This window comes from Nesoenas mayeri, assembly GCF_963082525.1.
Source record: "Nesoenas mayeri genome assembly, chromosome: Z".
In the NCBI taxonomy this organism is placed as follows: Eukaryota; Metazoa; Chordata; class Aves; order Columbiformes; family Columbidae; genus Nesoenas; species Nesoenas mayeri.
The window spans coordinates 3,186,284-3,213,759 of NC_137542.1; the positions used below are offsets into that span (position 1 = coordinate 3,186,284).

General features: G+C 38.7%; 1 protein-coding gene across 1 annotated transcript in view; it reads right to left on the minus strand.

Moving 5' to 3' along the window:
* Positions 1–27,476, minus strand: part of ADGRV1 (adhesion G protein-coupled receptor V1) — a gene marked incomplete at both ends in the record, with an annotated part of 263,072 nt that overhangs the window by 33,038 nt on the left and 202,558 nt on the right. Inside the window, 2 exons of the mRNA XM_080362309.1 lie at positions 5,514–5,635; positions 20,394–20,551. Coding sequence (XP_080218435.1) covers positions 5,514–5,635; positions 20,394–20,551 — 280 coding nt within the window. The remainder of the gene's footprint in view (positions 1–5,513; positions 5,636–20,393; positions 20,552–27,476) is intronic.

The following is a 27,476-nucleotide window of genomic DNA, read 5'->3' on the forward strand; positions in this document are numbered from 1 at the left end:
TCTCTGACTCATCAGGAGATGCTTAGGGAAGATATCACAAGAAACAGGAAGGGAACCTATTTATAGTGGTGGCTTTCTCAGTGTCCTCTGACATTTAAATAGCATGTTCTAGGAGAAAAAACACATCTTTCACCTAAAACTGGTGCTGGCATGAGCTTCATAAACAGTATAGTTTTGTTTATTTTATTTACTACACTAATATAATGCACTTACAAAACTATATTTGTTCTCTTTGTGCTTTCTCAGTATGCTGTACTTTTTTTCTTCTTCTAAAACTATGGCTTATTTATTTCTCTTGCTACATTTATATTTTGTTCTTCCATAACAGAGATATTCCTCATTATATATATATTTTTTTCGCATGATATCTACTGGCCATTATGTGAGCATGAGTCGTTCTGGTGTGCCCAAACATAGAGTGGGCAAAGAGATTTTATAACACCCTTATCTGCATCAACAAATACTGTGGTTAATAATGAGATACCTCCCAGTCTTGATTTACTTTTTTCCTGATTAAAAATTGCTGAAAAATGGAGTTTTGTTACTGTTGATGGGTAACATTTCAGTACTTCACAAAAGCAAGGTTTTGATTCAAAATGACTTATTGAAAAAGTTAATTTATTGCTGGGGCAAGGATGTGGAGCTTCATGCAGGAAACCAGGACAGGGGTGGCTTAAGGGTATCTAATACCTTGTTCTTCGCAGTGTAGATACAACTTGAATTGTAAGAGAGAGAACTGTGCGTTTTGCTGGAAATATAGCCCAAGAATAGTGAAGATTATACTGAGAAATTTGGCTGTGGGGAGGAGGCTGAGAGAAGGTCTGAAGCCTCAACCCAACCCCTCTGCAAACAATAGGAAGAGATCCACCCACCATCCTGAACTTTGGATCCATCGAACAGCAAATACACCACCGATGACGTGAGCTATACAAACCAGAAACACCCTCTGATTGTATGAAAATCAGAAATCTTTTAGGTGCCTATGGTGTATGCAAAACAGCTTGTGAAATCCTAAACTTTAGAGACAAGCATGTAAGACAACAGCTTATTCTTTCTCTCCCAACACCGTGTGAATAAGTGCACTTAGACAATCACATGTATAGAACAGAAGTAAATGTTCCTCTCAGTTTTACAAGTGCAAAGATGAGAAGCTGAGGCTTTTCACATGAGAACACAGAGTATGTTTCTGCAACACAGATGCTGCATGGGCAGGATAATCAGGAGCACAATGCCAAGGAACTCAAAACATCAGATATCCCAGGCTTGCTTCTTATCCTTTTCCTTCCATGCTTTTCTAAATTTATTTTTTGCTTTGTAAACCAGCTATTGTCCCCTCATGTGGCACGTTGCGTGTTTATTCCTGAATTTATTGGGAAAGGGTTGCTTTCCCCTCCATGCACTAGAAGAGCTCGTACTATAAACTCATCTCTTATGGGAACCGTTTCCTGCGGGAAGTGCTCGGAAACAATCTGTCCTTAGTAGATGATTTTTCTATCAAGCATATTTCCTAGGAAATGTATGTCACAAGGCTAAAGAAATAAATTAGATAACATGCAATGTCCTTCCAGTCCCCTGAGCTGGATCCATTTAAATACCCAACACATTTTAATGGGTCACGTTCTGCTTTGTTACACGGTCTGCAGCTCCTGAGCAGCATGGAAACAGATCTCTGTTTCTCATAAACTATTTCATATTACCTTTCCTGTTGTGGAAAAGCTTTTAATGAATGCCAAATTGCTTTCCAGCTGAAACAGGACATGTCGTGTAACAGCAATGCTCACCAATAAACGGTAAAACAGCCTTTTATCGCAGAAAAATGGCCTCGTTTTAAGGATCATTGTGAATCCTGAGAGCTGATAAAACATCACGCATGTGAGTGAGATGCCAACAGCATGCACTAAAAGGCAGCTAGATCCTCCCAAAATCATTATGAAAATGTATTACCCAGTGTTAAGTCACATTTTCCTCTCCCATTCCCAAACACCCAGACTGAGCTTAAAGGTGCAAAGGACACTGGAGAGGGCTTTATACCGCTGTACCTGCTTAAAACAAAACCTTCATTTATTCAGTATGCAGAATTTGTAATACATAATTTTCTTCTACATCGCTTGCATACTGACATTTTTTCTAAGTAAGAAAATTTTGGGTTTCTGGTTATTTGATGAAAAGCATAGATTAAGGAAATTTACGGTCTCTTCACCTTGTTCCTTCCCTGTTTTCATGCTGAGTGTCTCCTCACCTGGATCACCCATCAGTTTGTCTGTTTCCTGGTAAGATAAATGCTAAGTTTAAAACAATATATGTGGGGCGGTTATTTAAAATGTGGAGTGTTCCAGGAAATGTTTTTAAACTTATTTTATTGCAGTTATTAACAAAGCACTGAAGGCAAACACCTATTGAAACAAACAAGCATAAAACTTGTAGTAACATGAAAGAGCTACTCCATATTTTTAATGTTCTGAGGGTAACCAACCCTAACAAGGTATCTTTTCCTTTTAAATATTTGGTAACTTTAGGCTTTAAAAAGTAATTTCCAACATCTAGTAATAAAAGCTAGTGGATACTGTGCCATTAAGGCTGAAAATTCTGGCAAAGGGTAATAAAAGTTTTTAAAAATTGAACTTGATTTCTCCATAGCTGTTTGAGTTGGCGCTACAGACCTCCATGTTTTTAATTTAAAATATTAAGCAGGAGGAGAGTATACATTATTATGGAATTATCACATCTCCTTTCAAAAAGGAACATTTATTTTATATTCGAGGTTTTACAGATTCTCTAGGGCTAGGAATAGCAAAAGATAACACCTTTCTCCTTTTGATGTGGAAGACCAATATTGGTGTAATTAGGATAGAATAGGGATGATAACCATTGGTGAAGCTATTGCTCAGGCTGGCAGAGAGTTAAAAGAAGAATTATGGGCAGGAAAATGTGGCATCACCATGGGTTTGAAATTAGGGCTCTGCTCCATGCACGGGGTTGCACAGCGGCGATAACGACGGAACGCAAGGATTCCTAACGAAGTTTCTGAATATACATTTCCCAGCTGTCCAGTTGAGGGTGAAGACGTATTTGGGGACATGCCTCTGAAAAATTAGAAATGCACCTGCCCACAGAGGTTATTTGATCTTTGTGCATGACCCCATACTGCTGCAGCATAGAGCCCATGGACAAAGAGAGCTCTTGATAGTTATTTATGTCGGGTCCTTGAGTACCAAAACAATACCCACAGAAACATGAATTTATTGGGTTGCGTGGAACTGTGGTAGAAATATTTCTGACATTACAATACCCATTGAAAAGTTCCATCAGGAGCACACAGGAGTTATGTACTACATACATGTCTTATTGTTATATACCTCTTGTAGGGACAAGCAATGCTGATAAGAGACCAGACAGCTATCAAACAGGAGGAACGGAAAGGAAAGGAAAGGAAAGGAAAGGAAAGGAAAGGAAAGGAAAGGAAAGGAAAGGAAAGGAAAGGAAAGGAAAGGAAAGGAAAGGAAAGGAAAGGAAAGGAAAGGAAAGGAAAGGAAAGGAAAGGAAAGGAAAGGAAAGGAAAGGAAAGGAAAGGAAAGGAAAGGAAAGGAAAGGAAAGGAAGGGAGGGAGGGAGGGAGGGAGGGAGGAAGCAATAAAGAAAGAAAGAGAGAAAGAGAAAGAAAGAAAAAGAAAGAAAGAAAGAAAGAAAGAAAGAAAGAAAAGAAAAGAAAAGAAAAGAAAGAGGGAGAGAGAAAGAAAGAAAGAAAGAGAGAAAGAGAGAAAGAGAAAGAAAATGAACTTCCTAAAACTCGATAATTTTTGAGTGTATGAATGGAAATAAAACTATATAAAGAGCAGTAAATTTAAGTAACTGAAAAACCTCACATAAATTAAGAAAATATTTAATCTCACTTTTAACTGTATCTAAACAAAATCCTAACTTTGGAGTGGTGCATCGCAAGCAGCAGTCATGACTTAAACAAAATTCTAGGCACACTTTTATATCTGTGTTTTTCATATCACCTGCTATCATATTGAACCACTGACACAATAAATCCCCACAGATCTTGTGGGTCTCATATGTTACACAACTTGCTTTCAACATCCTGTTTTACTTCTTGACCCTATTGCGTGAATTGGCATCTTGAAACTGGCAACATTAATAATAATAATAATTCTATGGCTTAGAACTTTACTTGAATAAAATGAAATTTCAAGTTATGTAAAGCAGACTAATAAAAAGTCTCTTTTGGCAGTTACACAGAAGGGTCAACAATTCGTCAAAGAATTATAATTTTCACAAAGTACTCATATTCCTCTTCTCTAAATACGCCCTGGCAATAAAGCAATTTTATTTTAAAGCAAATATGCATGCATATTACAGTGCTCTGGCACTGTTCTACCCCTGCCATAAAATCTCAATTATAATTAATTACCCCTTTGAAAAATTTGTATGTGAGATAGATCAGTGTAACACAAACACAGATCAGATTCTAGCAATAACCCTTCTGAGCCAATATAAGTCAATATACACAAAATATTTATATGGCAATATGTAATGAATAATTAAATGTATTGCAAAGAGAATAAGCTACTTGTTTTTTTTCTCCATTTATAAAAATACTTCTGACATGTACATTTTGGAAATGTTTAGATTTCTCCTTAAGGAAACTCCCACCTTTTGAATTCAAATCTAAAATAAATCTGTTATGTGAAACTATATCTTTTAAATTCATTTTTATTTGATGAGGTGTAAGGATTTTTAATAAAGATAAATCAAACATGGTAACACACCTATTTCTCTTGTAAAAACGGCAGAGGAACTTGCACACCATGAATCTGGATACATCTATTTTTATTTCCTCATCATTTCCCTGTTTCCAGACATAATTTTGTCATCTGTGATATAGTATCCTCTGTTCTATGAACAGTTCCATAATGTGCAGTATAGCATTGAATTCAGTGTCATGCAGCACTGAGTCCAGCTGAAGCACTTGCATGTTTAAAATTCTGCAAAAGGCTATTTGCATTTTTAAAACTCATAATCAACATCTAGTCTGTATTTGATTTTTTTTTCCAATGAAAAGAGCTTTGCTTTACCAATACGTATACTGCAAGAGAAAACCTAAGCTTTGAGGGTCACCTCTAATAACAACAACAACAAAAAATCAATATATGGTTATATATATGTTTTTTTCTTTTAAGTAGAGTTAACAGATACAGAAAATTGAAATACACAATATTTTTGCAAAGGCTGCAGATATTTCAGTTTTACTGCTATAACTATCCCAGTAATATATCACATACAAAAGCAAGCGACTTTCTTTCCCAATGTATTAGCTGTGAAATTAAGTCTATGCAATTGTACTGCTATTGTTTCAAAACAATGCATCCCTTGGTTTAATTTGCATTTATTTCAGAAATAAACAGAACACAAAACTAATGCTTCTGCTGAAGTTGAAATGCCCAATATATGAGTGGGGGAGATGACCCCCAGCTCTGCCAAAGCACCGAAGGAAAAGGTGCCATCTCTTACCTGCAGGCTGTTGAAGATGATGAAGAAGACCAACATCCAGAGGTGCCGGTAAGCCAGGTGCAGTCCTCCCCACAGCCAGGTGACAGAAATCAGGGCAAAGAGGTACAAGACCAATGGGATCTCTGAAAACCACAAACACAGAATTTCAGCTGTTTGAGCTCTGGGGAAAAAAACACTACTTTTTTTAAAGCATCACCGTTGCAGGACCCAGTTCCGCTGTTTCTGGCCAACCTTGGAGTTTGTTCTGCAGCAATGGGCAGCCCTTCACGTGCCCCAGCAGTTGGGGTTCCCAGGGCTTTAGGGAACCCAAATGGGACCAGGAGACCACTAGAAGGGCATGGCCAGATATAGGACATGGAGATGGAGGGGCCAAGGGGGCACAGCTCAGCTCGGCAAACCAGGCGTGTGTGGTTTGCAGGTGGGACGAGCACACGTGGGGTCAGAAAACATGCTGAGCTCAGGGGGAGCACGGGAGGGCTCCTGGCAAGCACTGGAAATGTCGGGAGGAAACACATTTTCAAGAATTGAGAGGAAAGGGGAAAGGAAAAAAAACCTCCAAACCATTATTAATACAAAAACTGCCACGGCTCTGGCAATTTACAGAATTACATGGAAATTGTAAGAATAGCTTATTCTCTGATTTTTTTGTTAATTTTAGTGCAAGCTGAACATGAGAAGGCATCTGGCCCTACAAAACTTTAAAGTGACAACCTCCACTCAGCCAAGGAGCCCCACAACGACAGACTTTGCGCCAGTTAACTCCACTCGCCTTCAAAAATACGTGCAGGATCCATCCTTAAGCACACATAAATACAACGGCATTTTGTATTCCCTACTGTATTTACAACATGAAAGGAATGCTGGCGGGAAGCCACGTCCGCATGGACAAAGTTTGCAGAAAGGGCAGCAGAAATTATCTTTCGCCCCCACCCGCTCCTGTTGCTGACCCCACCGTGTTGACCGTATTCATGGGGATGCTCCAAAGTCCGTGTTTGAGGAGCTTGGCCTCGCACTGCCCCTCTTTTAATTAATTACGTGGCATCAGCAAATAGTGGGGACGCACTTTTGGCAGACGGCATTCCCGAAACAGCAGTTTGGGGGCACTTTGGGCATTTTGTTTAATACTGTACAAATGCCGAGCGCATCCTGAATGCAGGAAAAAGCCAAAGTCAGGCAGTAGATGCTTCAGGGCTGTAACTATTTATTTGGCAGAAATGTGTGTGTATATTTTTATAAACAAGGAAATGACTTGAAGCGAAGCACAATGCGAGAAGATACCGTGTTCCTAAAGTTTACTAAAGCCCAGTATTGCTCAGTAAAACCTGGGGTGCAAACCTCAGCCTGGACTGTTTTGCAACCACTGCTTGATAGTACGACATAATATTTAAGAAAGACACATATTTCCTTAATGAATTATAGTGAGATACTGCGTTATGCATATAAATTAATGTTACGCTAGCGTAGTGGTAGCCTAGGACTAGAGGAAATAAAACCAAAATATTAAAATAAACTTAGCTCTTTGGAGCAGTTAACAAAGTCATGATTTTTCTATGGAGAAAAAACCAAACAAATAAACAAAGGCAAACAAAAAACCCCATCAACTTACTCGGTTTTACTGGAAAGAAAAGGACATAACAGCATTAAGAAAATCAGATTCCCTAAGGAAAAGTGTTTGAAAGCTCAGTTTTAATAATTGCTAAGGTACTCCTGTTTTCCTATTGATGTCTGAGGACACGATGTAAATCCTTTCTGGTTTGGTCATTTGTAAATGGTGCTGTTTCTGTGGTCTCCGTGGATGGAGGATGCAGCACTGTGAGCATCTGGCAACCTCCAGCAGGACGTGAAGAGGCATTGTGGTGGGTATCTGTGCCTTGGAATGGCATTAGAGTCACGTATTTTATGTCACGGGAGATCTAAAGTATCTGTACGTGACCATTACATACAACATAGGACCTGTGGAAGATCTACTACTTATGAAGAGATAGATGGAGGCCAGAACGGATAACTGTGGTTTTCTCAAATGACAGCTGATGCTCATTAAGCACCTGAATCACTTGTCCCACGGGGAGGTGCGGTCTGGCGAAAAACCATTAATGGTCTGAGACTTCCCGAGAATCCCTGATCCAGAACATAATGCTAATAATACATTTGGGTTTTTCAGAGCAGCATCAGATTAAGGCTCTGCACCTCTGTTATTTGTCGGGGAGGAACTTGATTTCACTGGATGAGTAGAATGGAAATGCAACGTATTTCTCAAACCTCACTCCAGGGTCACTAGTATTCCTGACATGCAAAGCATATGTCCCAAAGTCTCTTGGGCACTATCAAAAAACTCCTTGTGGCCTTGACAGATGTTGAAACAAGCTTTTCTCTAACAGCTACTGACATACATGACCAACATCAAAATGCTTTTACAATAATTAAAAGTGCAAAGCGTTCTAAAGTACCAGGTGGTCCAGTAAGGTGTAGATCATCAAATATTTCTTTTATAACCACAGTGCGTACACTAATGAATCCAGATACTTTCTAGATATGTACTTAAAAATGTTGACAAAAATCAGCAAAGAACTTGTAATCTCAAAGTACTGAGGTTATAATAATAAAAAAATTACCAAAATAAAAAAAAAAAAAAGAAAACATACATCAAGAAATGCTGCTCTTTGTAAATGTAATTCTAAAGTTAAATTCAGCTATTACTTGTGGAGTAACTAATTATTTGTTCACATATATTAATGGAATGACACAATCTTATTGCTTAGGTCGCAAATTAATGCAATAAAATTTAGCTGCTTGTGAAGCTCAACTGAAGGAATGGACAGGCAATTAACTATTGCCAATGCACATAATTCTAATACTGTACATAAACCAAAGCTAACAATTAAAAGAATTATCTCAGAATGTTGAATAATGATTTGGCTTTTGCATTACTTTGCAATGTGGTTCAGCTCAGGTGGGTGGCAGGAGAGGGAAGAAGGCAAATTGTGTAGGACAAATTGCAAGTAGTAGAACATGCCAAAAATTAACACCATGATTTCTGCTGATGTAAATATTACCTGAGGAAAAATAACACAATACTAATCAGAACCCAGCACCTCCAGATTGTTGAAACCAGAGCTCACTGAAATAGCTGTGTACACAAAGCTAAAGGAAATGGAGCAATATATCTAGATCATATAATTTTGATGTACAATGCTCTGGCTTTGTTATTTTCAAGTGTAGGGGAGGAGGAAAATTGATAAATTCAGTGCCATTTCATTGGAATAAAGTTAGTACGTGTGATACAGAATCAAGTTCACTGATCTCCAAAATCAAGCTAACAAGATCTCCATAGTGTGTACCTTCAGTAATTCAGGTAAGAGTTTATGTAATTAATACTACTCAGTACAAATAAGTCAATTTATGTGTGCATTATAACAATAAAGATGGCCTGAAGATACCTGCTTTTTGCCAGATGCTGAATGTTTATATAATTTACAATCCAGCTTTTACTCTGTCAGTCACAATTGTTTCATTATCAGTATTGTAAAGGGTTAATACAGAGTTGAAACTGTCAGCACTTAAAGTCTCAGCTATTTGAGTTCTCTTAACCCATTTTGATCAGACAATTTGTTGTAGTTAATAAAAAAAAAAAAGCTCAATTAATAAAACAGATACATCAGAAAATCAACAATGTCTTTTACATTTGTAAAACCAGGCCTGCAAAAGGAAAAGGATGCCAATAAATAGGCTTGAAATGAACCAAAATAGACGGTCTAGCTATGGATGGTTTCCTTCAATGGAAAGAAAACCAATGGCTCCCTCCCAAACCAACTCAAAGGGTATTTTTGAGCAGGTGAACCTTCACCGACAAGAATTTTGCTCTAAACCCAAGTGCAAGGAGTCACCCTAAGACTATTTGAGCAAACCTTGGCACATAAAAGACCGCTGTGGAGCAGCCAACTCAGCATCAGTGTGATGTAGGGGAAACATCATCAAGCAGCTCTGTTGGGCATTATATATTCAAATCATGCTGATCCACACTTTTTTTTGACACCATTATCACACCTTTTTTTTAGTACTAGGAATGATGAAAGGTTATATTTAAGCAACAGTCAGTCCACCCACTCCTTAAATATATATAATATATATATGTATGCATGCATACATCACCATCCGGACTGTTCATGCCTGTCCCTGAAATATCTCCGCTTTTGCTTAACTACAAGCTTGAGAAAAATTGTCTGAGTTGTATGTAATTGTATCAATACAGATAAACACAGCTTATGCAGAACTAGTTGCAGGTTTTTAGAGCTCGAAAACTTACCATAGTCCAGCTTGTTATTTGATGAGGTGAAATTACATACACTCAATTTACCAAACAACTAAATGTGTCCACTGTTTCTTGTTTCCTACCCATTGCTGAGAAAATAATATTTTCCTTATTAACTTATGTGTAAAATTTATTTTTCTGCAATGCTTACTGTTCTGAGGGCTGCAGTACATTGGAATTGGTTTTTATGGGTGGTAAAACTGTGGTTTTACTACAGAAGGGGAGTCCTTAGAATAAACTCAAGATTTTGTTCAGCAGTTTACATAAAAATAATGCTGGTGAGAATGTGAAAAATAGGCTGCAATATTTTCATGATGGGTTTGGATTAGATTACAAAAGTCATGAACCAGGGAAAGTATTAAAGTGCTGGAAAAACTGGTTTACCTCAATGGGAACTTAATAGGAGCTGTACTGGATATGAATAAAAGTTTATCTGGCCTTGCCTCCAACAAGGGCCAAAAAAGCTGCCCAGATGTGATATTTCTCCCAGCATTTTCCCCATTTACAATTTGGGAGCTTCCTGAACCAGACACAGTTTCTATTCAGTAATCTTCAGGGGACTTCTCTTTCACAAACTCATCTTGCACTAATTATGGTGAACTTGGGTAATTCAGAGTATCTAGTGGCAAGGAACTCCAAAGAAGTAGTGTAAGATTCAGGTAATAAAATGCCAGAGTGCTTGGCTGCTTGCCTTATGTTTATTGTTTGGTTTCTTTATAGCAGAAGCAAGAACAAGAAACGGAAGGAAACAAAAAGACCTAGAACATTTCCAAACAGCTATACTTTCACCTTTAAATCTGTAACAAAATAAACACACAGAATTATGTTTTTGAAATAAACCTTACAATGAAACACTATGGTGAAGAGTTTTAAGTTCATCTTCTGTTGAGCTACCGTGTACTGACCTATGAAGAGAATTAATCTAATAGTGGGGCTCCTGTCTACACCTTCATCTACTACAACCTGCAGGTTGCAGCAGCTCATCAAGGTCCACAGAGAAGTTTACCACCACAGGACTGTGGTCCAGCCACCCTCTTCAACAGTTGTCACATCTATGTGCCCAAAAGGACTGGAAAATAGTGAGAACTAACTTTTATAACACTGGATGAGAGCGCTTAACGTTTATTCATAGCTGGGGCCTGGAATAGATTCTACCAGTGAATGGTGTTGGTTTAGACACTGCAGAGAAAGAAGAGTCAAGGAAAAATGATTTTCTAGTGTCAAAAGTACCCTGAACACTAACTCACTTCATATGCAGGATACACCAATTTTGGTGCATGGGAAGGAGGTACCTGCCAAACTCTGCCCCTGCACGTGACAGCACTAACAACTCTGTGGCCTCTTGGTAGTCCAAGGATGGGATGGTGAGGAGGGATGAAGAAGAAATAAATGGAAGAAGCTGCAAAGGGGAACAAGAAGGCAACGAGGAGCCTTGCAGTGTTCTCCATGGTGATCCACCATCACGCCTTTGATGGTTCACCTAATGGCACGTTGAAGATTGAGGTGGAATTATATATGTGTCGTGATAATTTCAGCTAACGATGGGACAGTTCACATTGCTAACTTCTCTTATCCCTGTGTAGTGCCTGTCAATTATGAAAGAATAATCTGATGGTGCCTGCCACAACATCTTTTAACAGGGAAGGAAGCAGCAATGAAAATCCTCCTGCACGATTTCAGCCAACAACTGCCTGTGGTTCATAGTAAAATATTCTTTAAAAATGCTTTCTTGCTATATATTTTCTACTTTACAGTTAGGAAAAAACAATGGATGAGCACTTGGGCAGAGAGAAAACCTACTCTGCGAATGAACCAACAACTCACTTGAACAAAGGCACGAAAACAGAAATAAGTCATAAGACCTATGAAATGATGATTAGCTCATTGCTCTGAGAAAATCCGTAGCACCACTAGGAAAAATAACTGAAATGAACTCAAAACAACACACTGCTTTTATAGATTGCCAGCACTGGAGCTCTCTTTAGGACATCAGGATTAGTCCCTTCAGAACACCGCGTTCAGTCAAGCAGGTGGGTTTTGATGATGTTTTTGCTACTGCCAGCCAGAGAAAAGCATAACTTTTCAGTTCAAATTAGATTATTTATTTTGGAGTGTAATATATTACCTTCCTCCTAGAATAGAAATGTAATTCAAAAGAAAATAAGCTCCATATTCTGGAACTGAAAATTTTCCATTTTTTGTCAGTAGAGTTAGAACTATTCCTTAACTTTATGTATTCAGTCTGTTTCGTTACAAAACTGTAAAGCAGACTACCTGAAGGTTTGCTTCAGTCTTCCATATCTGATATCACAGATAAAATTCTCCAGGACAATGACAACGACTCTGAGCAATGAAAAACATTAGATCAAACAGAAATTAATAAAACTGGAAATTATTAAATACTATTAAAACTCTGAAGTGCAATGCTAAGTGTGCCTTTGCAGTAAACACCTAGACAATTTAACTATGGAAAATAATGCACTATGCTTTAATAATTTATCCAAATGCTTGTATTCTCACCACTGTGTTGGACCATATTACGTCTTTTTTTATTGCCTGAAGTGTTTATTTTTTCTTTTCTAAAAATAGGAAAGTCAATAAGAGAAGCAATTGAATATTACGGAGTCAAAGATTTCTGAGTTTACCTATAAATATTTACTATGTGCCTTTCCCTTAGGTTGTTAAACTGATAATGCACTTTAATTGCTTTTAATTATTCTTGGCTAGACACGAAGATCTGCTGCAAAAACTGAAAGATCTTAACAAACATTTTTTTCTAGGTGATGGGGGAGAATGTATTCCTTCACAGAATTTCACCAATTTGTGGGAGACTTAAATTAGTAAAACATTTACAAGCTATTGCTTAAGAAATGATGGGTTAAACTTAGCAACATAACTATGAAAATACCACAAGACCTTTTTTTTTCCCCTGATAAACTTGAATAACCGTGTTCCAAATCCTGCTGGCTCCTTTTTCAATTGCCTTTGACAACTGCTGTAGAAAGGGAGTTTGATAACATGACTTTGTTGCCAAAACAATGTAGCTAACAGATTTCCTCAGAGTTCAAAGGACGAAATACCACCACCAACAACAACGTGTAATCAGTGACTCATGACAAATCCTCTCATTCCAGATCGGGAATGTTAAATATGTGCAGAATTTAACAGTAGCTGATACCGAAGATCAGAAAGCTGGTAGGCACGTGTCCATGAAATCCAACTGGACAAAACTATTCATAATTTCTAAAGACAAGAAGCAGCAAAGCTGTTAAAATGTTGGTTTTGCTTCTTTTTTATTTTTTGATCTGCTGCTCCTTGTGACAAGGAAGAGTTTGAAACTAAAGAATACCTCCCAAAAAAATAAGCACACCTCCCATTAAGCATAAAGAATATATACATAGAAGACTGACCTCTCTAACCTTTCCACTAAATCTCAGTTTTTTGGCAAACTTTGTCATACAACTTTAAGACACCTTATGGTATAATCAAATGAAAGACCAGGCATCTTATTTTAGCTCATGCTATTACTGTTATACAGGAAACACGGCAAATCCCAGAATTACAGAAAAAAAAATTAAAAAAAGGTTTGAATTTACTTATCTCCGTATAATAAAACTATCCAGAAGTATTATGCAAAATATTGAATGAGTGCTAAATTCACAACTGTACAGACACAACTCATGCAAATTAACTTGCTTCTGCAGATTTCTTTAAAGGAAAAAGCTAATTTGGGCATGTGAAACAGTGCAAACAATGTAAATTACATGAGTGCAGATGATGCATTTAAGTTATTATCCTTCTCAGATCTTTGTTCTTTATTTCAGCTTGTAATTATCCTTGTGCATTTTGTCTTAACTGTGTATGTAAAAATCACAGAGCTAAAGATTTATTTTTCTCCTAATCACTAAAAATATAAAAAAGACCCTGGATCACTACAAAGACTAAAATATTATATCCAATACATGGCTGTGATTAATACTGTGAGTACTCTACATAACTCTTAGTTCAGCAGCAGCCAACATCTGGGTCCTGATTCCTAGATGCATGTTGTCATCTCAAGATAAACGCACCCCTGCAACTCACGGTTCCTCCAGTTTTCTCACACATGTGATATGTATCTTATGATGCAAGATAAAGATTTTAGCATATAGATCACAGGAAAAGGAAGACATGTAACTACACGTTTAGATATACATTCTCACTCAGAATTGAAAGCCCTGTCCTCAGCATCATTTCCTGAGCACAGAAGCATGGTTGGAATGTCCTGCACTTGCATTTTGTACAGTTTGTTTCTTGAGAAGATCAGATGGTAGAATTTATCACTGGACCATCAAACATGTTCTGTCATGATCTGGAATTGTGTGGCAGTAAATACATCAAAGAAATACATATGAAGGAACATGCAAGATGATAGTTAATTTTTTATGGCTAAATATCTAAGGCATTCTTTATGAAGTTTTATTTTGGCAACATGAAGTTTTAATCTTTAAATTACTTCTGGCACATTCACAATGATGATATCTGAACCAGGTAAATTCTACTGCATGTTTATGTGTAGGGCACGAAAATTATGCCACCACATTTTGTTCAATAAATTCAAGTCATCCATTCACAAAGGTATTATCAGAAAAGCAATGCAGGTGATCTTTCAATTCAAATTTTCCTGTTATATTTTCCAATTCTTTTTGTGAAATTATGAAAGGTTAGCAAACAGTTGGAAAATAAAATAATGTGTATTGGATTGCTGTCTTTTTCACCTCCAATTTCTGTATTTGCATATTAGGACTGTCAAGAGAAAGCAACAATCTCTTATGTATGTGTATTTCACCCTCCAGTTACTCCAGCCAAGTCCAACCATCCTGCTTTTCTACCACCTGACTTCTTTCATAAGCAGTCTTTCCTGTTGCAAACTTAAATATTTGTTCACCCAATGCACGCTTCTGACTTGGCTTCTGTCAAGGCTAATTTTTGAGAAGTTGGCTTCTATATATATAGCAGAATAATCAGTCAACAGAACATGTTTGCTGAACGGCTGGTAAACTGAACCAGTTCAAACTGAAGTCTCTTGTCCGGCAAACTCGATGTACAGCTTAGGAAAGGTTTACTAGAGGCAGAGTTGACATACTTCATAAAACAGTATTCACACTATTTTCCAGCACTCACTTTTGAGGAGGAAGAGCTGCCTGATCTAAGAGGTAATTAATTATTGATTGTCCTATTGCCCTTTCTTCTAGCCTTCTGCTTGAGGAAAATTCTCTGACCTAAGCAAGCTACATTAGTTGCCACGTAGAACAACATAACTAGTAACAGAGCAATTCTGGAGCAGTAAAAAAGAACATGAAAGGGAAACCTCATTTATTTGGTGTCCCAGACAGGGCGATGAGAAGTGTGCGTATTGCTTAAATTTGGATTTGGCAAATTCTATTTATTTGTGTTTATTCTCCACTATAACTTTGTTTTAATCCTATTCTTCTACAGTGATATCCCAGGAATAAGAAAAGAGTATGACAAGCTCTCTGAGAAGATTGCAGACTACTGCCTAGAGAATTGACAACTATTACTAAAAGCAGAGTTTTGCAGGGCTAGCGGTCCTGTGACCATGATGTTTTCCTGAAAACCTGCAAACGACCAGACCAGATGTGACTCTACTCAAGAGTATATACCCAGGATAAATCCAGAGGACTAGGAAGAACATATACATGACAGAAAAGGAGGTACAACTAATAAATGAAGAGCTGCGTATAAATATATAAATATTGTGGTTAAAAAAACCACAATTATATTCTATAGATTTCCAATAAACTATTTAATCGTGTATAAGCAGATCCGTTTTGCAGTTACCAAGGGGCAAATTTTTTCTCTTAGGATGGTGAAACCCAGCATTGTTATGCTGTTCTTAGTGGCAAAAATACATGGGAGTCCCCTTTAGTGTGGATAACAAGTCTCTGCTCCCACAGACAGAACAAAATAGTAAAACACAGTACTGCTACCAAAGTTCAGGAAGATGTTCTACTACAGCAGATGAAATCTATTCCAATAGCTGTAGAAGACTAATCTAGTTGCCCTTTGCAATGGACTGACTGTGCTGGTAAATAAAGGAAGAGCAACGGATGTCATCTGTCTTGACTCCTCTAAGGCCTTTAACATGGACTCACACAACCTTGTCTCTATATTGGAGAGATACAGTTTTGATGGATGGACTACTTGATGGATAAGGAATCTGCTGCATGGCCACATCCAAAAAATTGCAGTCAACAGCCCAATGTCCCAATGTAGATCAGTAACAACTGATGTCCTTCAGAGGTCCGTACTGCAACCAGTACTGTTCAATGTCTTTATTAATGACATAGTGGGATCGAGCGCACTCTCATCAAGTTTGTGGATGGTACCAAGCTGAGCGGTGTAGTTGATATAATGGAGGGAAGGGATGACATCCAGGGGCACCTGGGCAGGCTTGAGAAGTGGGCCCATGTGAACCTCATGAAGTTCAACAAGGCCAAATGCAAGGTCCTGCATGTGGGTTGGGGCAATTATCAGTATCAGTACAGACTGGGAGATGAAGGAATTGGAAGTAGCCCCCAGGAGAAGGACTTGGGGGCACCGGGCTGAGAGATCGGCCATGAACCGCCATGTGCGCTCACAGCCCAGAAGCCAATGGTGTCCTGGGCTGCATCCCCTGCCCCGTGGGCAGCAGGTTTGGTGGATCCTGCCCCTCTGCTCCGCTCTGCTGAGACCCCCCTGCAGTGCTGGTCCAGCTCTGGGTCCTCAGCACAGGACACACATGGACCTGCTGGAGTGAGTCTACAGTGGGGCCATGAGAATGATCAGAGGGATGGAAAACTTCTCCTATGGAGAAAGGCTGAGAGAGTTGAGGTTGTTCAGCCTGGAGAAGAGAAGGCTTCAGGGAGACTTTAGTGTTGCCTTTCAATATATAAAGAGGGCTTACAAAAAAGGCAGAGGAAGATGTTTTACCAGTGCCTGACAGGACAAGAGGTAATAGTTTTAAGTTGAAGAGGGTCGATTTAGAATGTGTAAAAAACCAAATTTTTTATAATGAGGGTGGCAAGACATGTGAATGGATTGTCCAGAGAAGCTGTGGATATTTCAGATTCAGAAGTGTTCAAGGCCATGTTGGGTGGGGTTTTAAGGAATATGATCTACTGGAAGGTGTCCCTGCCCATGGCAGGGGGATTGGACTAGATGATCTTTAAAGATCCTGTTCAAGCCAAAACATCTATGATTCTGTGGTTCTGGATAGCTCAAAATGAACTTTGTTTGCAAGGTAAGCTCCAGAGTATTCCAACAATGGGAGAAGAGAGAGTAATAAAGAAATTTTTTACTCAGCTTTTAGCTCAGCCACTTGCATACTCAATTTGCTTGAAAAATAACCCAGTACATGACAAATGAGGATGTATTTTACTGTTCCTATTTCTGTTAAATTTCTATTTAAGTGTAAAAGCCTTCCTCAAGCAGAGATCATAAACATGGAACTCCAGAGCTACCAGCTATAGTTTAAGATGCTTTTCCTACAATCTATGAAATGACCAAAAGATTGTACACTTAGAAGCCAGGCAATGTCTCTATTTTCTTTCAGGTCTGCATATCCAACCCCTGTTTGTGTTTTATGGTAATATGCAAGGCAGTGACCTTGTTATTTTATTTTTATTGACAACATTCAGTAATGTTTTGCATGAATTATTGCAGAATCCATATGGGGTCATTGGTATCAGGCTGCAATTTTAACTGTCTTCTAACTGGATGAGTCCCAGACAGGGAATAAACAGCAGTAGTTCAAATATTCACATGCAAATAGGTGTTTGTTTTAATATCTATGTATAAATGATAATTACATGTGGCACTTTTTCTTTTCTGCAATATCTTTGCTTTCTGGAATTTTAATGAACAGCTGTCAACAATTACTAGCGGATGTGAAAGCATATTTAAAAACATTTTTGTCTGTGTTTACAGCTCTCTGCACTTGATATGTCATAATTTTTTAAAGTATCATTCACCTGGAATTTTATTCTCTTTCCAGAAAGGGTGACTAATGGAGAATGGCTTTTCAAAGCAGTGATTTATTATTTTGTTTCATTACTTACTGTACTGTTCAAGGTGGGGAAGTTCGGGTACTGAACTTCAGGCTTGAAACTGGGAAAGTCTGGGGTTTTTGTGCTGTAGGAATTCATTGTTGTGGGTGACTGAACAGAGAGTAAACCAATACGGGGATGACAGCCAGAGACAAGCTACATTAGGACACTAAACATAGACAATTGTTGCTGGGTAGGACCATCTTTCTTCTGCGTTTGGATGAAACAGAGAGAAACCATGGCATATGCACTGCCATAACAAAACAGTAAAATAATGGGTGCTTGTGCTGAAAGACTTTCCTACGCCATAGGATCTTGTAAGCTGCACTGAAACAAGGTGTAGGTGTGAACCAGGACCCACTCCCTGTTGCAGAAGCAGGATAGCATCATGAAGATGATGATGTTTGTGAGAACATGGAATCAGTGGAGAGAACTCATCATAGAACCATTGAATGTCCTGAGTGGGAAGGGACCCACAAGGATCATTGAGTCCAACTCCTGTCCCTGCACAGGACAACCCCAAATTTCACAGTGAGAACATGGAATCGGTGGAGAGAACTCATCATAGAACCATTGAATGTCCTGAGTGGGAAGGGACCCACAAGGATCATTGAGTCCAACTCCTGTCCCTGCACAGGGAAACCCCAAATTTCACACCATGAATTTGAGGGCATTGTCCGATCTTTTCTTCTCCAAAGGGTGGGTCATACGGTAAGATTCAAAATTTAAAAGTGGTAGTAGGCCTTACTGCAAGCTGGCTTTGAATATGTCTTTAAAAGTACGATATGTCCATAAAACATGCAAAATAATGTAAATATACTACCACCATCTCACATTTCAGGAGGGAAATATTCAGTTAGAAAGCCAGAGGCCTTTAGTTAGGAGCTGGTACCATGTTATGTAGTTACAGGTAATGTTACAAACTGCAGAAATTGCCTGGCCTTCTTTCTGGAACACACGACAAACACAGGTGCACAGAGAGCCCTTGTACAGCCCCAGGCACCATGAACCTCAGCAGGCAGCTCGACAGCCCTTTTTCTTCTCTAAAACAGCCTCTCTCCAACTTGCTCGCACCCACGCAGCACAAGGTACTTTCATTTGTGCTTGCAAAAGCCCTATGGTAGAAAAACACCAGTTTGCCACGCAGGTGCACAAGCATTAGAAGTTGCAACCTGCTTTAAAACAACAAAAAAAAGGAGCTGTTATTGACATTTTACTGAACACCTCTATTCCTGATTTTTTCTCTGTTTTCTTCTGATACCTCATCACTATCTATACCATTTTCTGGACTCTATTTGAGACAGAAAACACCCTGAAACCTACATTAAACCAAAGTTTTATTTCAACCCTATTATTTCATGTCTTTACATCATGTAGATACAACTTCTGTTAGTACTTTCTGCTATTTTTTCTTGAGCATTATACTTACAAGCTATGTTTATCAGACTTTATCCAAATTCATATAGCTCTTAGTCAAGCTGACATTTTGTCACTAAGAAATAAGTTAATATTTGAAGAAATGTCCAGATGATAATAAATATTTAACATTTATTTTCATTTTTTCATAAAAGACTATATTTTTTTATAATTAAAATGTAAAAAATACCCCAGAACTCCTCACTTAATAATACAACTATCACTGCAGATTTGAGCATTTGAACAAGACAGCTACTCTTTATAAATCTGTGCACTTACCAGCACTGGACTACTCAATGGAATTTTTTAATAATTCACTGTCTCTTTTAGGTTCATTTGCTTTTTTTTAATGAATTGAGAACAATGATTCAGGGATCTTTCACAAGTCCATAAAATCTAACTGGCTTCATGCAGTCAGGGAGAAAATAGGCACACTTGTATTAAAATCTGTATATTTGCACTTGTTTATAAAACTGAGATTTTTTTTCCAAAAGCACCATGAAAACAAAAGGAATATTGCAAGCTTCCCACAGTGTCTTGTTATTATGGTATTGGTGTAAACTGGTACGACTTTATTTTGGGAATGTTATTGTATCTGAAATTGTTCTGACAGAGGAGACCGACCGATGCTTCCTGTTTTGCTCACGACAGACCTTTTCTTGTGAGCACATTTCAGCTGCGAGTAGCACTAGGAAATTTCAAAACAGAGACATTAACTCCAAACACTCCAACATGCAGACAGTGGGTGACTGAGCAGCCATTGAATATACCACAAAACACAAGACATTGCTCTGACCAGGGCGATGCTGTGTTTTATTGCTATATTCTTTATTAAACCAGACTAATTAATTTGGTTTAACACTTTTTTGCCTCCTAAGACAGTTAAGCCTCTGCATGACTTTCATCATTAAAGTTATCTCACAGATATCAAAGGGACCACTAACACGCTTAAACTTAAACGAGTAGGTATCCCTGTGGTTTCTAGTGGGGTTTTCTGAACTGGAAAGAACAGTCAGTACCGTTCTGAAAGCCAGAATTGTTTGCGTAGGGGTAGCCAACAAATCATACCTGCAGCATTTGTTCTTCCCCTGAATATATCATCGTACGCTTTCCATTGCGGGGTCACCTGGTAGGCGTGGATGAACACCACGAAAACCACCACCAAGCACATTAATGGCACCAGAGCAGCGGTGAAGAGCGCAGCGTAGGCATTTGGAATGAAGCATCTGAGGGAAAAAAAGTGGAAAAAAGATTCTGTTTGTAAACATAAAAAAAACCCTCAAACCATCATAAGTGAAATTATAAAAAAAAAAAAAAAGTTTTTGCATAAGGATATGCTTTACAAACCACAAATTCTTTAACTTTATTCCCAGAGTAACCTTTATAGAGTTCTGTTGGTTCTTATCTCCTTATTCCATCCTAAGGAAAACAACATTTGCACCTTAAAACCACGTATGTTATATTTTAGCCTAACCAATGTTGGAGAGATTTAAACTGTTGCAATGGAACAAATTATATTTTAACAAACTCCATGCATGCTATATTCATTTAATGGGATCAGTCTTAGTCACCAAAGTCTAAAAGGGCATTATGCAATTTTCTATACTTAGCTCCTGAAACCACAAATTAAATTTTGAGAAATATATTTTTAAAATAAATGAACAAGCCTTAAAGGCAAGATAACTATTCCTCCTCAAGTTGTTGGAAATTATATGTCATTTGCACACTGATGCCAAATGCTCCCTCCCTTTTTTTAAAAAAAAAATGTCCTGTCTTTCCTTACCCTTTCCATTTATTAAAGTTATAATTATTTATAAAGATGTGACAGGAACATGACTTACTCCTGAAAAAGGATCAAATTACGCATATAAGATGATGTCTTGGAGAATATGGAGATGGTAGCTAAAGAGAGCTCTCTACGGCATGAGAGATCAGGGTTTTCTGTGACCTCCCTGGAGATCAGTACGTGCTTTATTGCCATTGACCTACTCTGGAGATGACGCACAACGGAGCAGCCCAAGGGACAGCTTGGGAGTCACTATGTCTAGGGAGTATGTGGTCACTGCTGTCCTTATTAAGAGGGTGTAACTCACCCAGCCCTTCTGTTTGTCAGGTCAGTGCTGCTAATTAAGCTTAGAGGCAATACTGGTATAATATACACCTAGGAGTCAATCTTTCACTGGTATGCCTGGTGTACCTTCTGGGTTTGGTTAGGTGGACATGGTGTACTCTGTCCAGCCAGTCCTGCAAGCCTCTGGGACTGCATTCTGTGTCAGCTCCTCCAGATCACTGAGCAGCATAGGGGAAAGGGACCTGGGAGTCCTGAGGACAGCAGGGTGACCATGAGCCAGCACTGGGCCCTTGTGGCCAGGAAGCCAATGGTACCTGGGGTGGGTTAGAAGGGGGTGGTCAGTAGGTCAGAGAGGTTCTCCTGCCCCTCTGCTCTGCCCTGGGGAGACCACACCTGGAATCTTGTGTCCAGTTGTGGCCCCTCAGTTCCAGCAGGACAGGGAACTGCTGCAGAGAGTCCAGCGCAGCCACCAAGATGCTGCAGGGAGTGGAGCATCTCCCGTGTGAGGAAAGGCTGAGGGAGCTGGGGCTCTGGAGCTGGACAAGAGGACACTGAGGGGGGACTCATTCATGGGGATCAATGTGGAAAGGGGCAGTGTCAGGAGGATGGAGCCAGGCTCTTCTCGGTGACAACCAGTGACAGGACAAGGGGTAATGGGTTCAAACTGGAACACAGAAGGTTTCACTTAAATTTGAGAAGAAACTTCTTCTCAGTGAGGGTAACAGAACACTGGCCCAGGCTGCCCAGAGGGGTTGTGGAGTCTCCTTCTGTGCAGACATTCCAACCCGCCTGGACACCTTCCTGTGTAACCTCATCTGGGTGTTCCTGCTCCATGGGGGGATTGCACTGGATGAGCTTTCCAGGGCCCTTCAACCCCTGATATTCTGAGATTCTGTGATTCTGTGACCATAATTTGGCACACTCAGTGAATCCCTGAAATAATTTTCCAGCAGAATCTATACATTTTCCGCAACTCTCTTAGAAGATACAGTCTCAAACACCAGCTGAGATAGAACCTGATAACGTCACCAAGCAAGCAGTTAAGCAACAGAGTGAGTAGGATCTCTCAATAGCAATTAAAGGTGTTTGTTTCACAGAATCACAGAATGGTTGAGCTTAGAAGGGACCTTTGAAGGTCATCTGGTCCAAAGTTCTGCTCAAGCAAGGCCATTCAGGGTCTGTTGCTCAGGACCATGTCCAGGTGGCTTTTGATTATGTTCAGGGATGGAGATTTCGCAGCCTTTCTGGGCTTCCTGGACACAACAACTGATCCATTTCATCCATCTAATTTTTAATATTCCTTAGGTATGAAATACAGTTTTGTTTCTCAATTGTATTCTTGAGTGGGCCAAACTAGCACTGAAGTCATGAAAGCTCTTATGTACGTGGTTTAGTGCTAGATTTAGGTTATGGTTGGACTCAATAATCTTAAAGGTGTCTTCCAACCAAAAGGATTCTATTCATCACCTGTGCTACTTTGAATGATTATACTGAAGCCAAGAATCTTAGCACAAGCATAGTCTTCTACAAAATCAAATTTATGTTCTGAAACCTGCAGTATTTTTAAAAATTTGATAGCTTTTCGTACTTCAGAGATCACATACACTACTAAAAAAAACTATCTGAACATCTTGAAAGTTTTCTGTGAGCACTCCTTTAGTTAATGAAAGCTGCATAAAAATGAAAACCCGTAGTGATGGATCTCTTTTACTAATACGCCCAGGCACTTGCTCTAAAGATGACACTGAAAAGTTATTTAGACAAGAAATACACAAAGCCATATTAACCCACAAATCTTACTTTGGATTTGTTCTTGAAAGCAATGATGAGCAGTTCAACAACGACCACTACTTCCTGTAAGTTTTATTCACATATAGCAGTGTGATGATGTATGTCGAAAGCTATATTTTATGCTGGAAATCATGGGGGATATCATTACAGGGACCAACTGAAAATACTTATTATACTTGACACTAGGGGCAAAAATTTATTATCCCATTACCATGACACACATATTGCATGGAACTACTTTCACCTATTCCTAGCATTGGATAGGAATAGAAGAAAAATGTCCCAAAACATCAACTAAGTTGGTGTTCCAGAACACAACTATTCTACAGGAAAAGGCCTAGACAGACTGATGTGGAAACTGGAATGACCTACACATAATTCAAACCTTACTTGTTTAAATAAGAGCATTATCTCCTGCAAGCAAGGTTGGTTGGTTTGTTTTTTTGTCAAAAACACAATTGTTCAGCTTTTGTCCCACACTGCCTCCACTCCTGCCCTTCTTGACTATTGTTCTCTGACTGGAGGGTCCATCTTTGTGGTTTTTGACCACTTTGTTGTGACCACTAACTTTATTTTTATCCCTGATGCATTTTTTTTAATTGTTATAAATTTCCCTGGTGACCCCAACAATAACATATTCCGGTTACTTGATTCTCTTTCACTACTCCTAGCCAAACTCATTTTCATTATCTTCAAGACTCCCTGGTAGCCTCCCAATCTCATACTCCACTCACAGTGTCACTTTTCCCACAAACAAAGCCCTACTCACATCTCAAATGTTTCCAATTTACAATCAATTTTTCCAGATTCTGAGAACATTAAACACATTATCCAAAGTCCTGTGTTGGTCTGTATCTGTTATAAGTCTATGAAAGACACTAGAAATAATTTTAAGATAATTGTCTATAACATATGTGTTTTTCAAGGTATGATTCCATACTGCTATGTAATGATTTGTCGTTTATTTAAGAACTTTAAAATAATAAAAAGAAAAAGGCCAACAAAACAACCAAACCCCAAAATAACCACAACAGAAAACCAAATAAACTATATTAGGTTTTTTTCCTTCAATACAAGCAGTAAGACACATACTTTACATATTTTTTCCCAGGAATGGAATGATAAGAAAAGGTTTTAAAATATAAGGGTTTTTTTCTCTCTAGAGAAAAAATGCAGATGTTAATTCAATCTAAATTGACACTTTTAAATACAAGAAACATGGCAAGTTTAGGACATAGAAATCAACAGACTATATTATCTTCCCTTTGGAAAAGACATAATCTCAAAAAATCAAAATAATTTAAATCAATTCATTGGTTAAATGACCTCAGTCAGAATCAAGGCTTTACTTTGGTTTTTCTAGTTTTTCCCCTTCTAATCTATAAAAAGGGTCTGCTAGGCTTGCCTCTTCTCAAGGCAGTGAAGTGCATTTATCGGACCCCTTAAAGTGTCTTTGTAAAGTTTTGTAAATATCTTCTAAACTATAACATTTCCTAAAATCTCAAGAGAGATTCCAGCTACATAAGATATGGAAGGCCACCCTTTCTTTTTGTAGTATTTTTTAAAAGAAAAACAGAAATCAGCTGACAAGATATATACTGGAGCTGTTTGTTAGCACAATTACATAATTAAAACTAAAAAAAAAAAAAAAAAAAAAAGGAAAAAGAAAAAGGAAAGAAAACAAGCAACTTTGCTAAGGAAATAATGACTAAAAAATTCAGAAAGGTATTCAATGAAAAAACTGACATTTTGTTCCCTTCTAAGCAAGAAAGATTTAAAATAATTCAAAGCATTAAAGGCAGTTTCATTTCATTATTGCTGAGGACAATCTCCTTCAAATGCATCTTGAAACTATGGAAAGTTAAGCTTGATGGAAAATTAAGTGTTCTAGTCTATCAAATAGCTGGTGTTCTCATTTTGGTTTGTCAGCAGGCAACTAACGTTTATTTTTATTTTTGACTTTTACTTGTCAAGTGAGTTTCTCTCCAGAGCTACATCATCGTTATTACTACTGCTAATTTTAATTTATAATTTATTTTCATTATTGTTATTATTTAATCCTGGGCACAGGATTTAGCTTCTCCCTTCCTTTAGGCGGGCACAGGGAACAGGGAATTGTGGCACTATGTGAGTTTGCTCATATTGCACGTGTTACCTCAGGAAAGTAAAAGGCAAAGGTCAGACAACATTAATTTTTGCTTCTGTTTGTATTTCATCAGCTCCATTTAGAGCGAGAAATCCCTGCACCTAAAACAACCTCACAAAAGGCAAAGCCTGAGTCATTTATTCATGCTTACTCAGCAAAATTATTCACAAAGTAGATGGGACCGCTAAAAAACGAAAATAGGCAAGTTGGATTATGACCTTCATACACTTCTAGATGTCCACACATCCTGGGTTTTCTTAAAAAACAACCAGCTCCGTTCCAGATCTTGGCTTTGTTGTGGAAAAAGGCTACATCACCTCTGAGTTAGAACTCTGTATTACTTCTTAGAACAAGCTCAACAACTTTCTAAGTGCAAGCAGGCGAGAAAATGGAAAAGTCCTTGACAAATAACTACTTGCCAAAAAGTTGCTAATCTGACAAATTATCTGCAGCAACTGCATATGACCTGTATCTAAGTAAAACAAAAAAAACCCCTAAAATGTCTTTCTTTTATGAACTTGTCATAGATGACGATAATTATTATCTGCATGTGATGTTCCGGGCAGCTTACCAGTTTGATAATCAAGCCTCTTTTGGAAATATTACAGGTTTTTGGTAGGCAGAAGCTCTGGGCTTTTAATTTCAACACAGTTTTAAGTATAAAACTCTGAGAAGCTCTGATCTGTTGCATTGCATCTCAGAATTGCCAACAAACTCAGTTCTCTTCTCTATGTTCATTTGCAATTCAGCTGATAAATCGCTCCTGTGTGCCTACATCAAGTGCAATAATTCTTACACAAGTTTATGCTGTTCCCTCTGGTCCCTTCTACCAAATTTCTGCATGTTTTGGAATACTGCTGTTCCTTCTATCAAATACCTGCACATTTTTTGGCAGTGAGGTGTAATCCCAAAGCAGTGAAGTCCAGGTAATGCTGTAGTATTTTATTTCCCTTAGCACCAAGCTCGAGGTCCCAGTCCATGGACCCTGCACACACGATTCAGGACTACTCATGTTTTACACACAGGACTAGTCATGTTTTACACACATGGGCATCTAACATGAGAGCAGAACCAATTCAGTGAATCAGTGCAAAGCAGCTCATCACAGAATGCCAGAATGTCAGGGGTTGGAAGGGACCTGGAAAGCTCATCCAGTGCAATCCCCCCACGGAGCAGGAACACCCAGATGAGGTTACACAGGAAGGTGTCCAGGCGGGTTGGAATGTCTGCACAGAAGGAGACTCCACAACCCCCCTGGGCAGCCTGGGCCAGGCTCTGACACCCTCGCCATGAACAAGTTTCTTCTCAAATTTAAGTGGAACCTCCTGTGTTCCAGTTTGCACCCATTGCCCCTTGTTCTATCCCTGGTTGTCACCAGCAGAGCCTGGCTCCATCCTCCTGACACTCCCCCTTTCCATATTGATCCCCATGAACAGGTCACCCCTCAGTGTCCTCTTGTCCAGCTCCAGAGCCCCAGCTCCCTCAGCCTTTCCTCACACGGGAGATGCTCCACTCCCTGCAGCATCTTGGTGGCTGCACTGGACTCTCTCCAGCAGTTCCCTGTCCTGCTGGAACTGAGGGGCCACAACTGGACACAAGATTCCAGGTGTGGACTCACTGGGGCTGAGTAGAGGGGGAGGACGAGCTGCCAAGCTTTAAAGTAGAGGATTTTAAAGCAAAACAAAAATAACTCTCATTTACTTTAAAACTGCATGCAGGAAAATGCTGTTTTTATCAACTGTTTGAGACTGAACCAGTGGTGGGCATTCCCTCAGAGCAGATGACCCTGTCAGCTTTTGCAGTGTCAAAGCCTCCTGAACCTGTCAAATTCTCACCCTGAACACATTGTATAATTCCATTCTTTTTTTGTTTTACATTGCCAACAGCAGTCATTTTCCAGAAATGCACTGAGCACCAAGATTAATGTTTATACCATGTTTTGTTTTCTTCTCCCCTCACAGGGAAAAAAAAAATGTCAACAGTTTTGTTTGTATGTGCTGTTTTTGAAAACATTGTTTACGTTGTTATGAACTGCTTTGAAGAAAACCAGTAGGAAATGGTATGCTCATCTTAAAATGGGTAAAGTTTGAGATGATAGTCACTGGTTCCTGAGGAAATTCAAGCCATGTTCATACCAGATAAA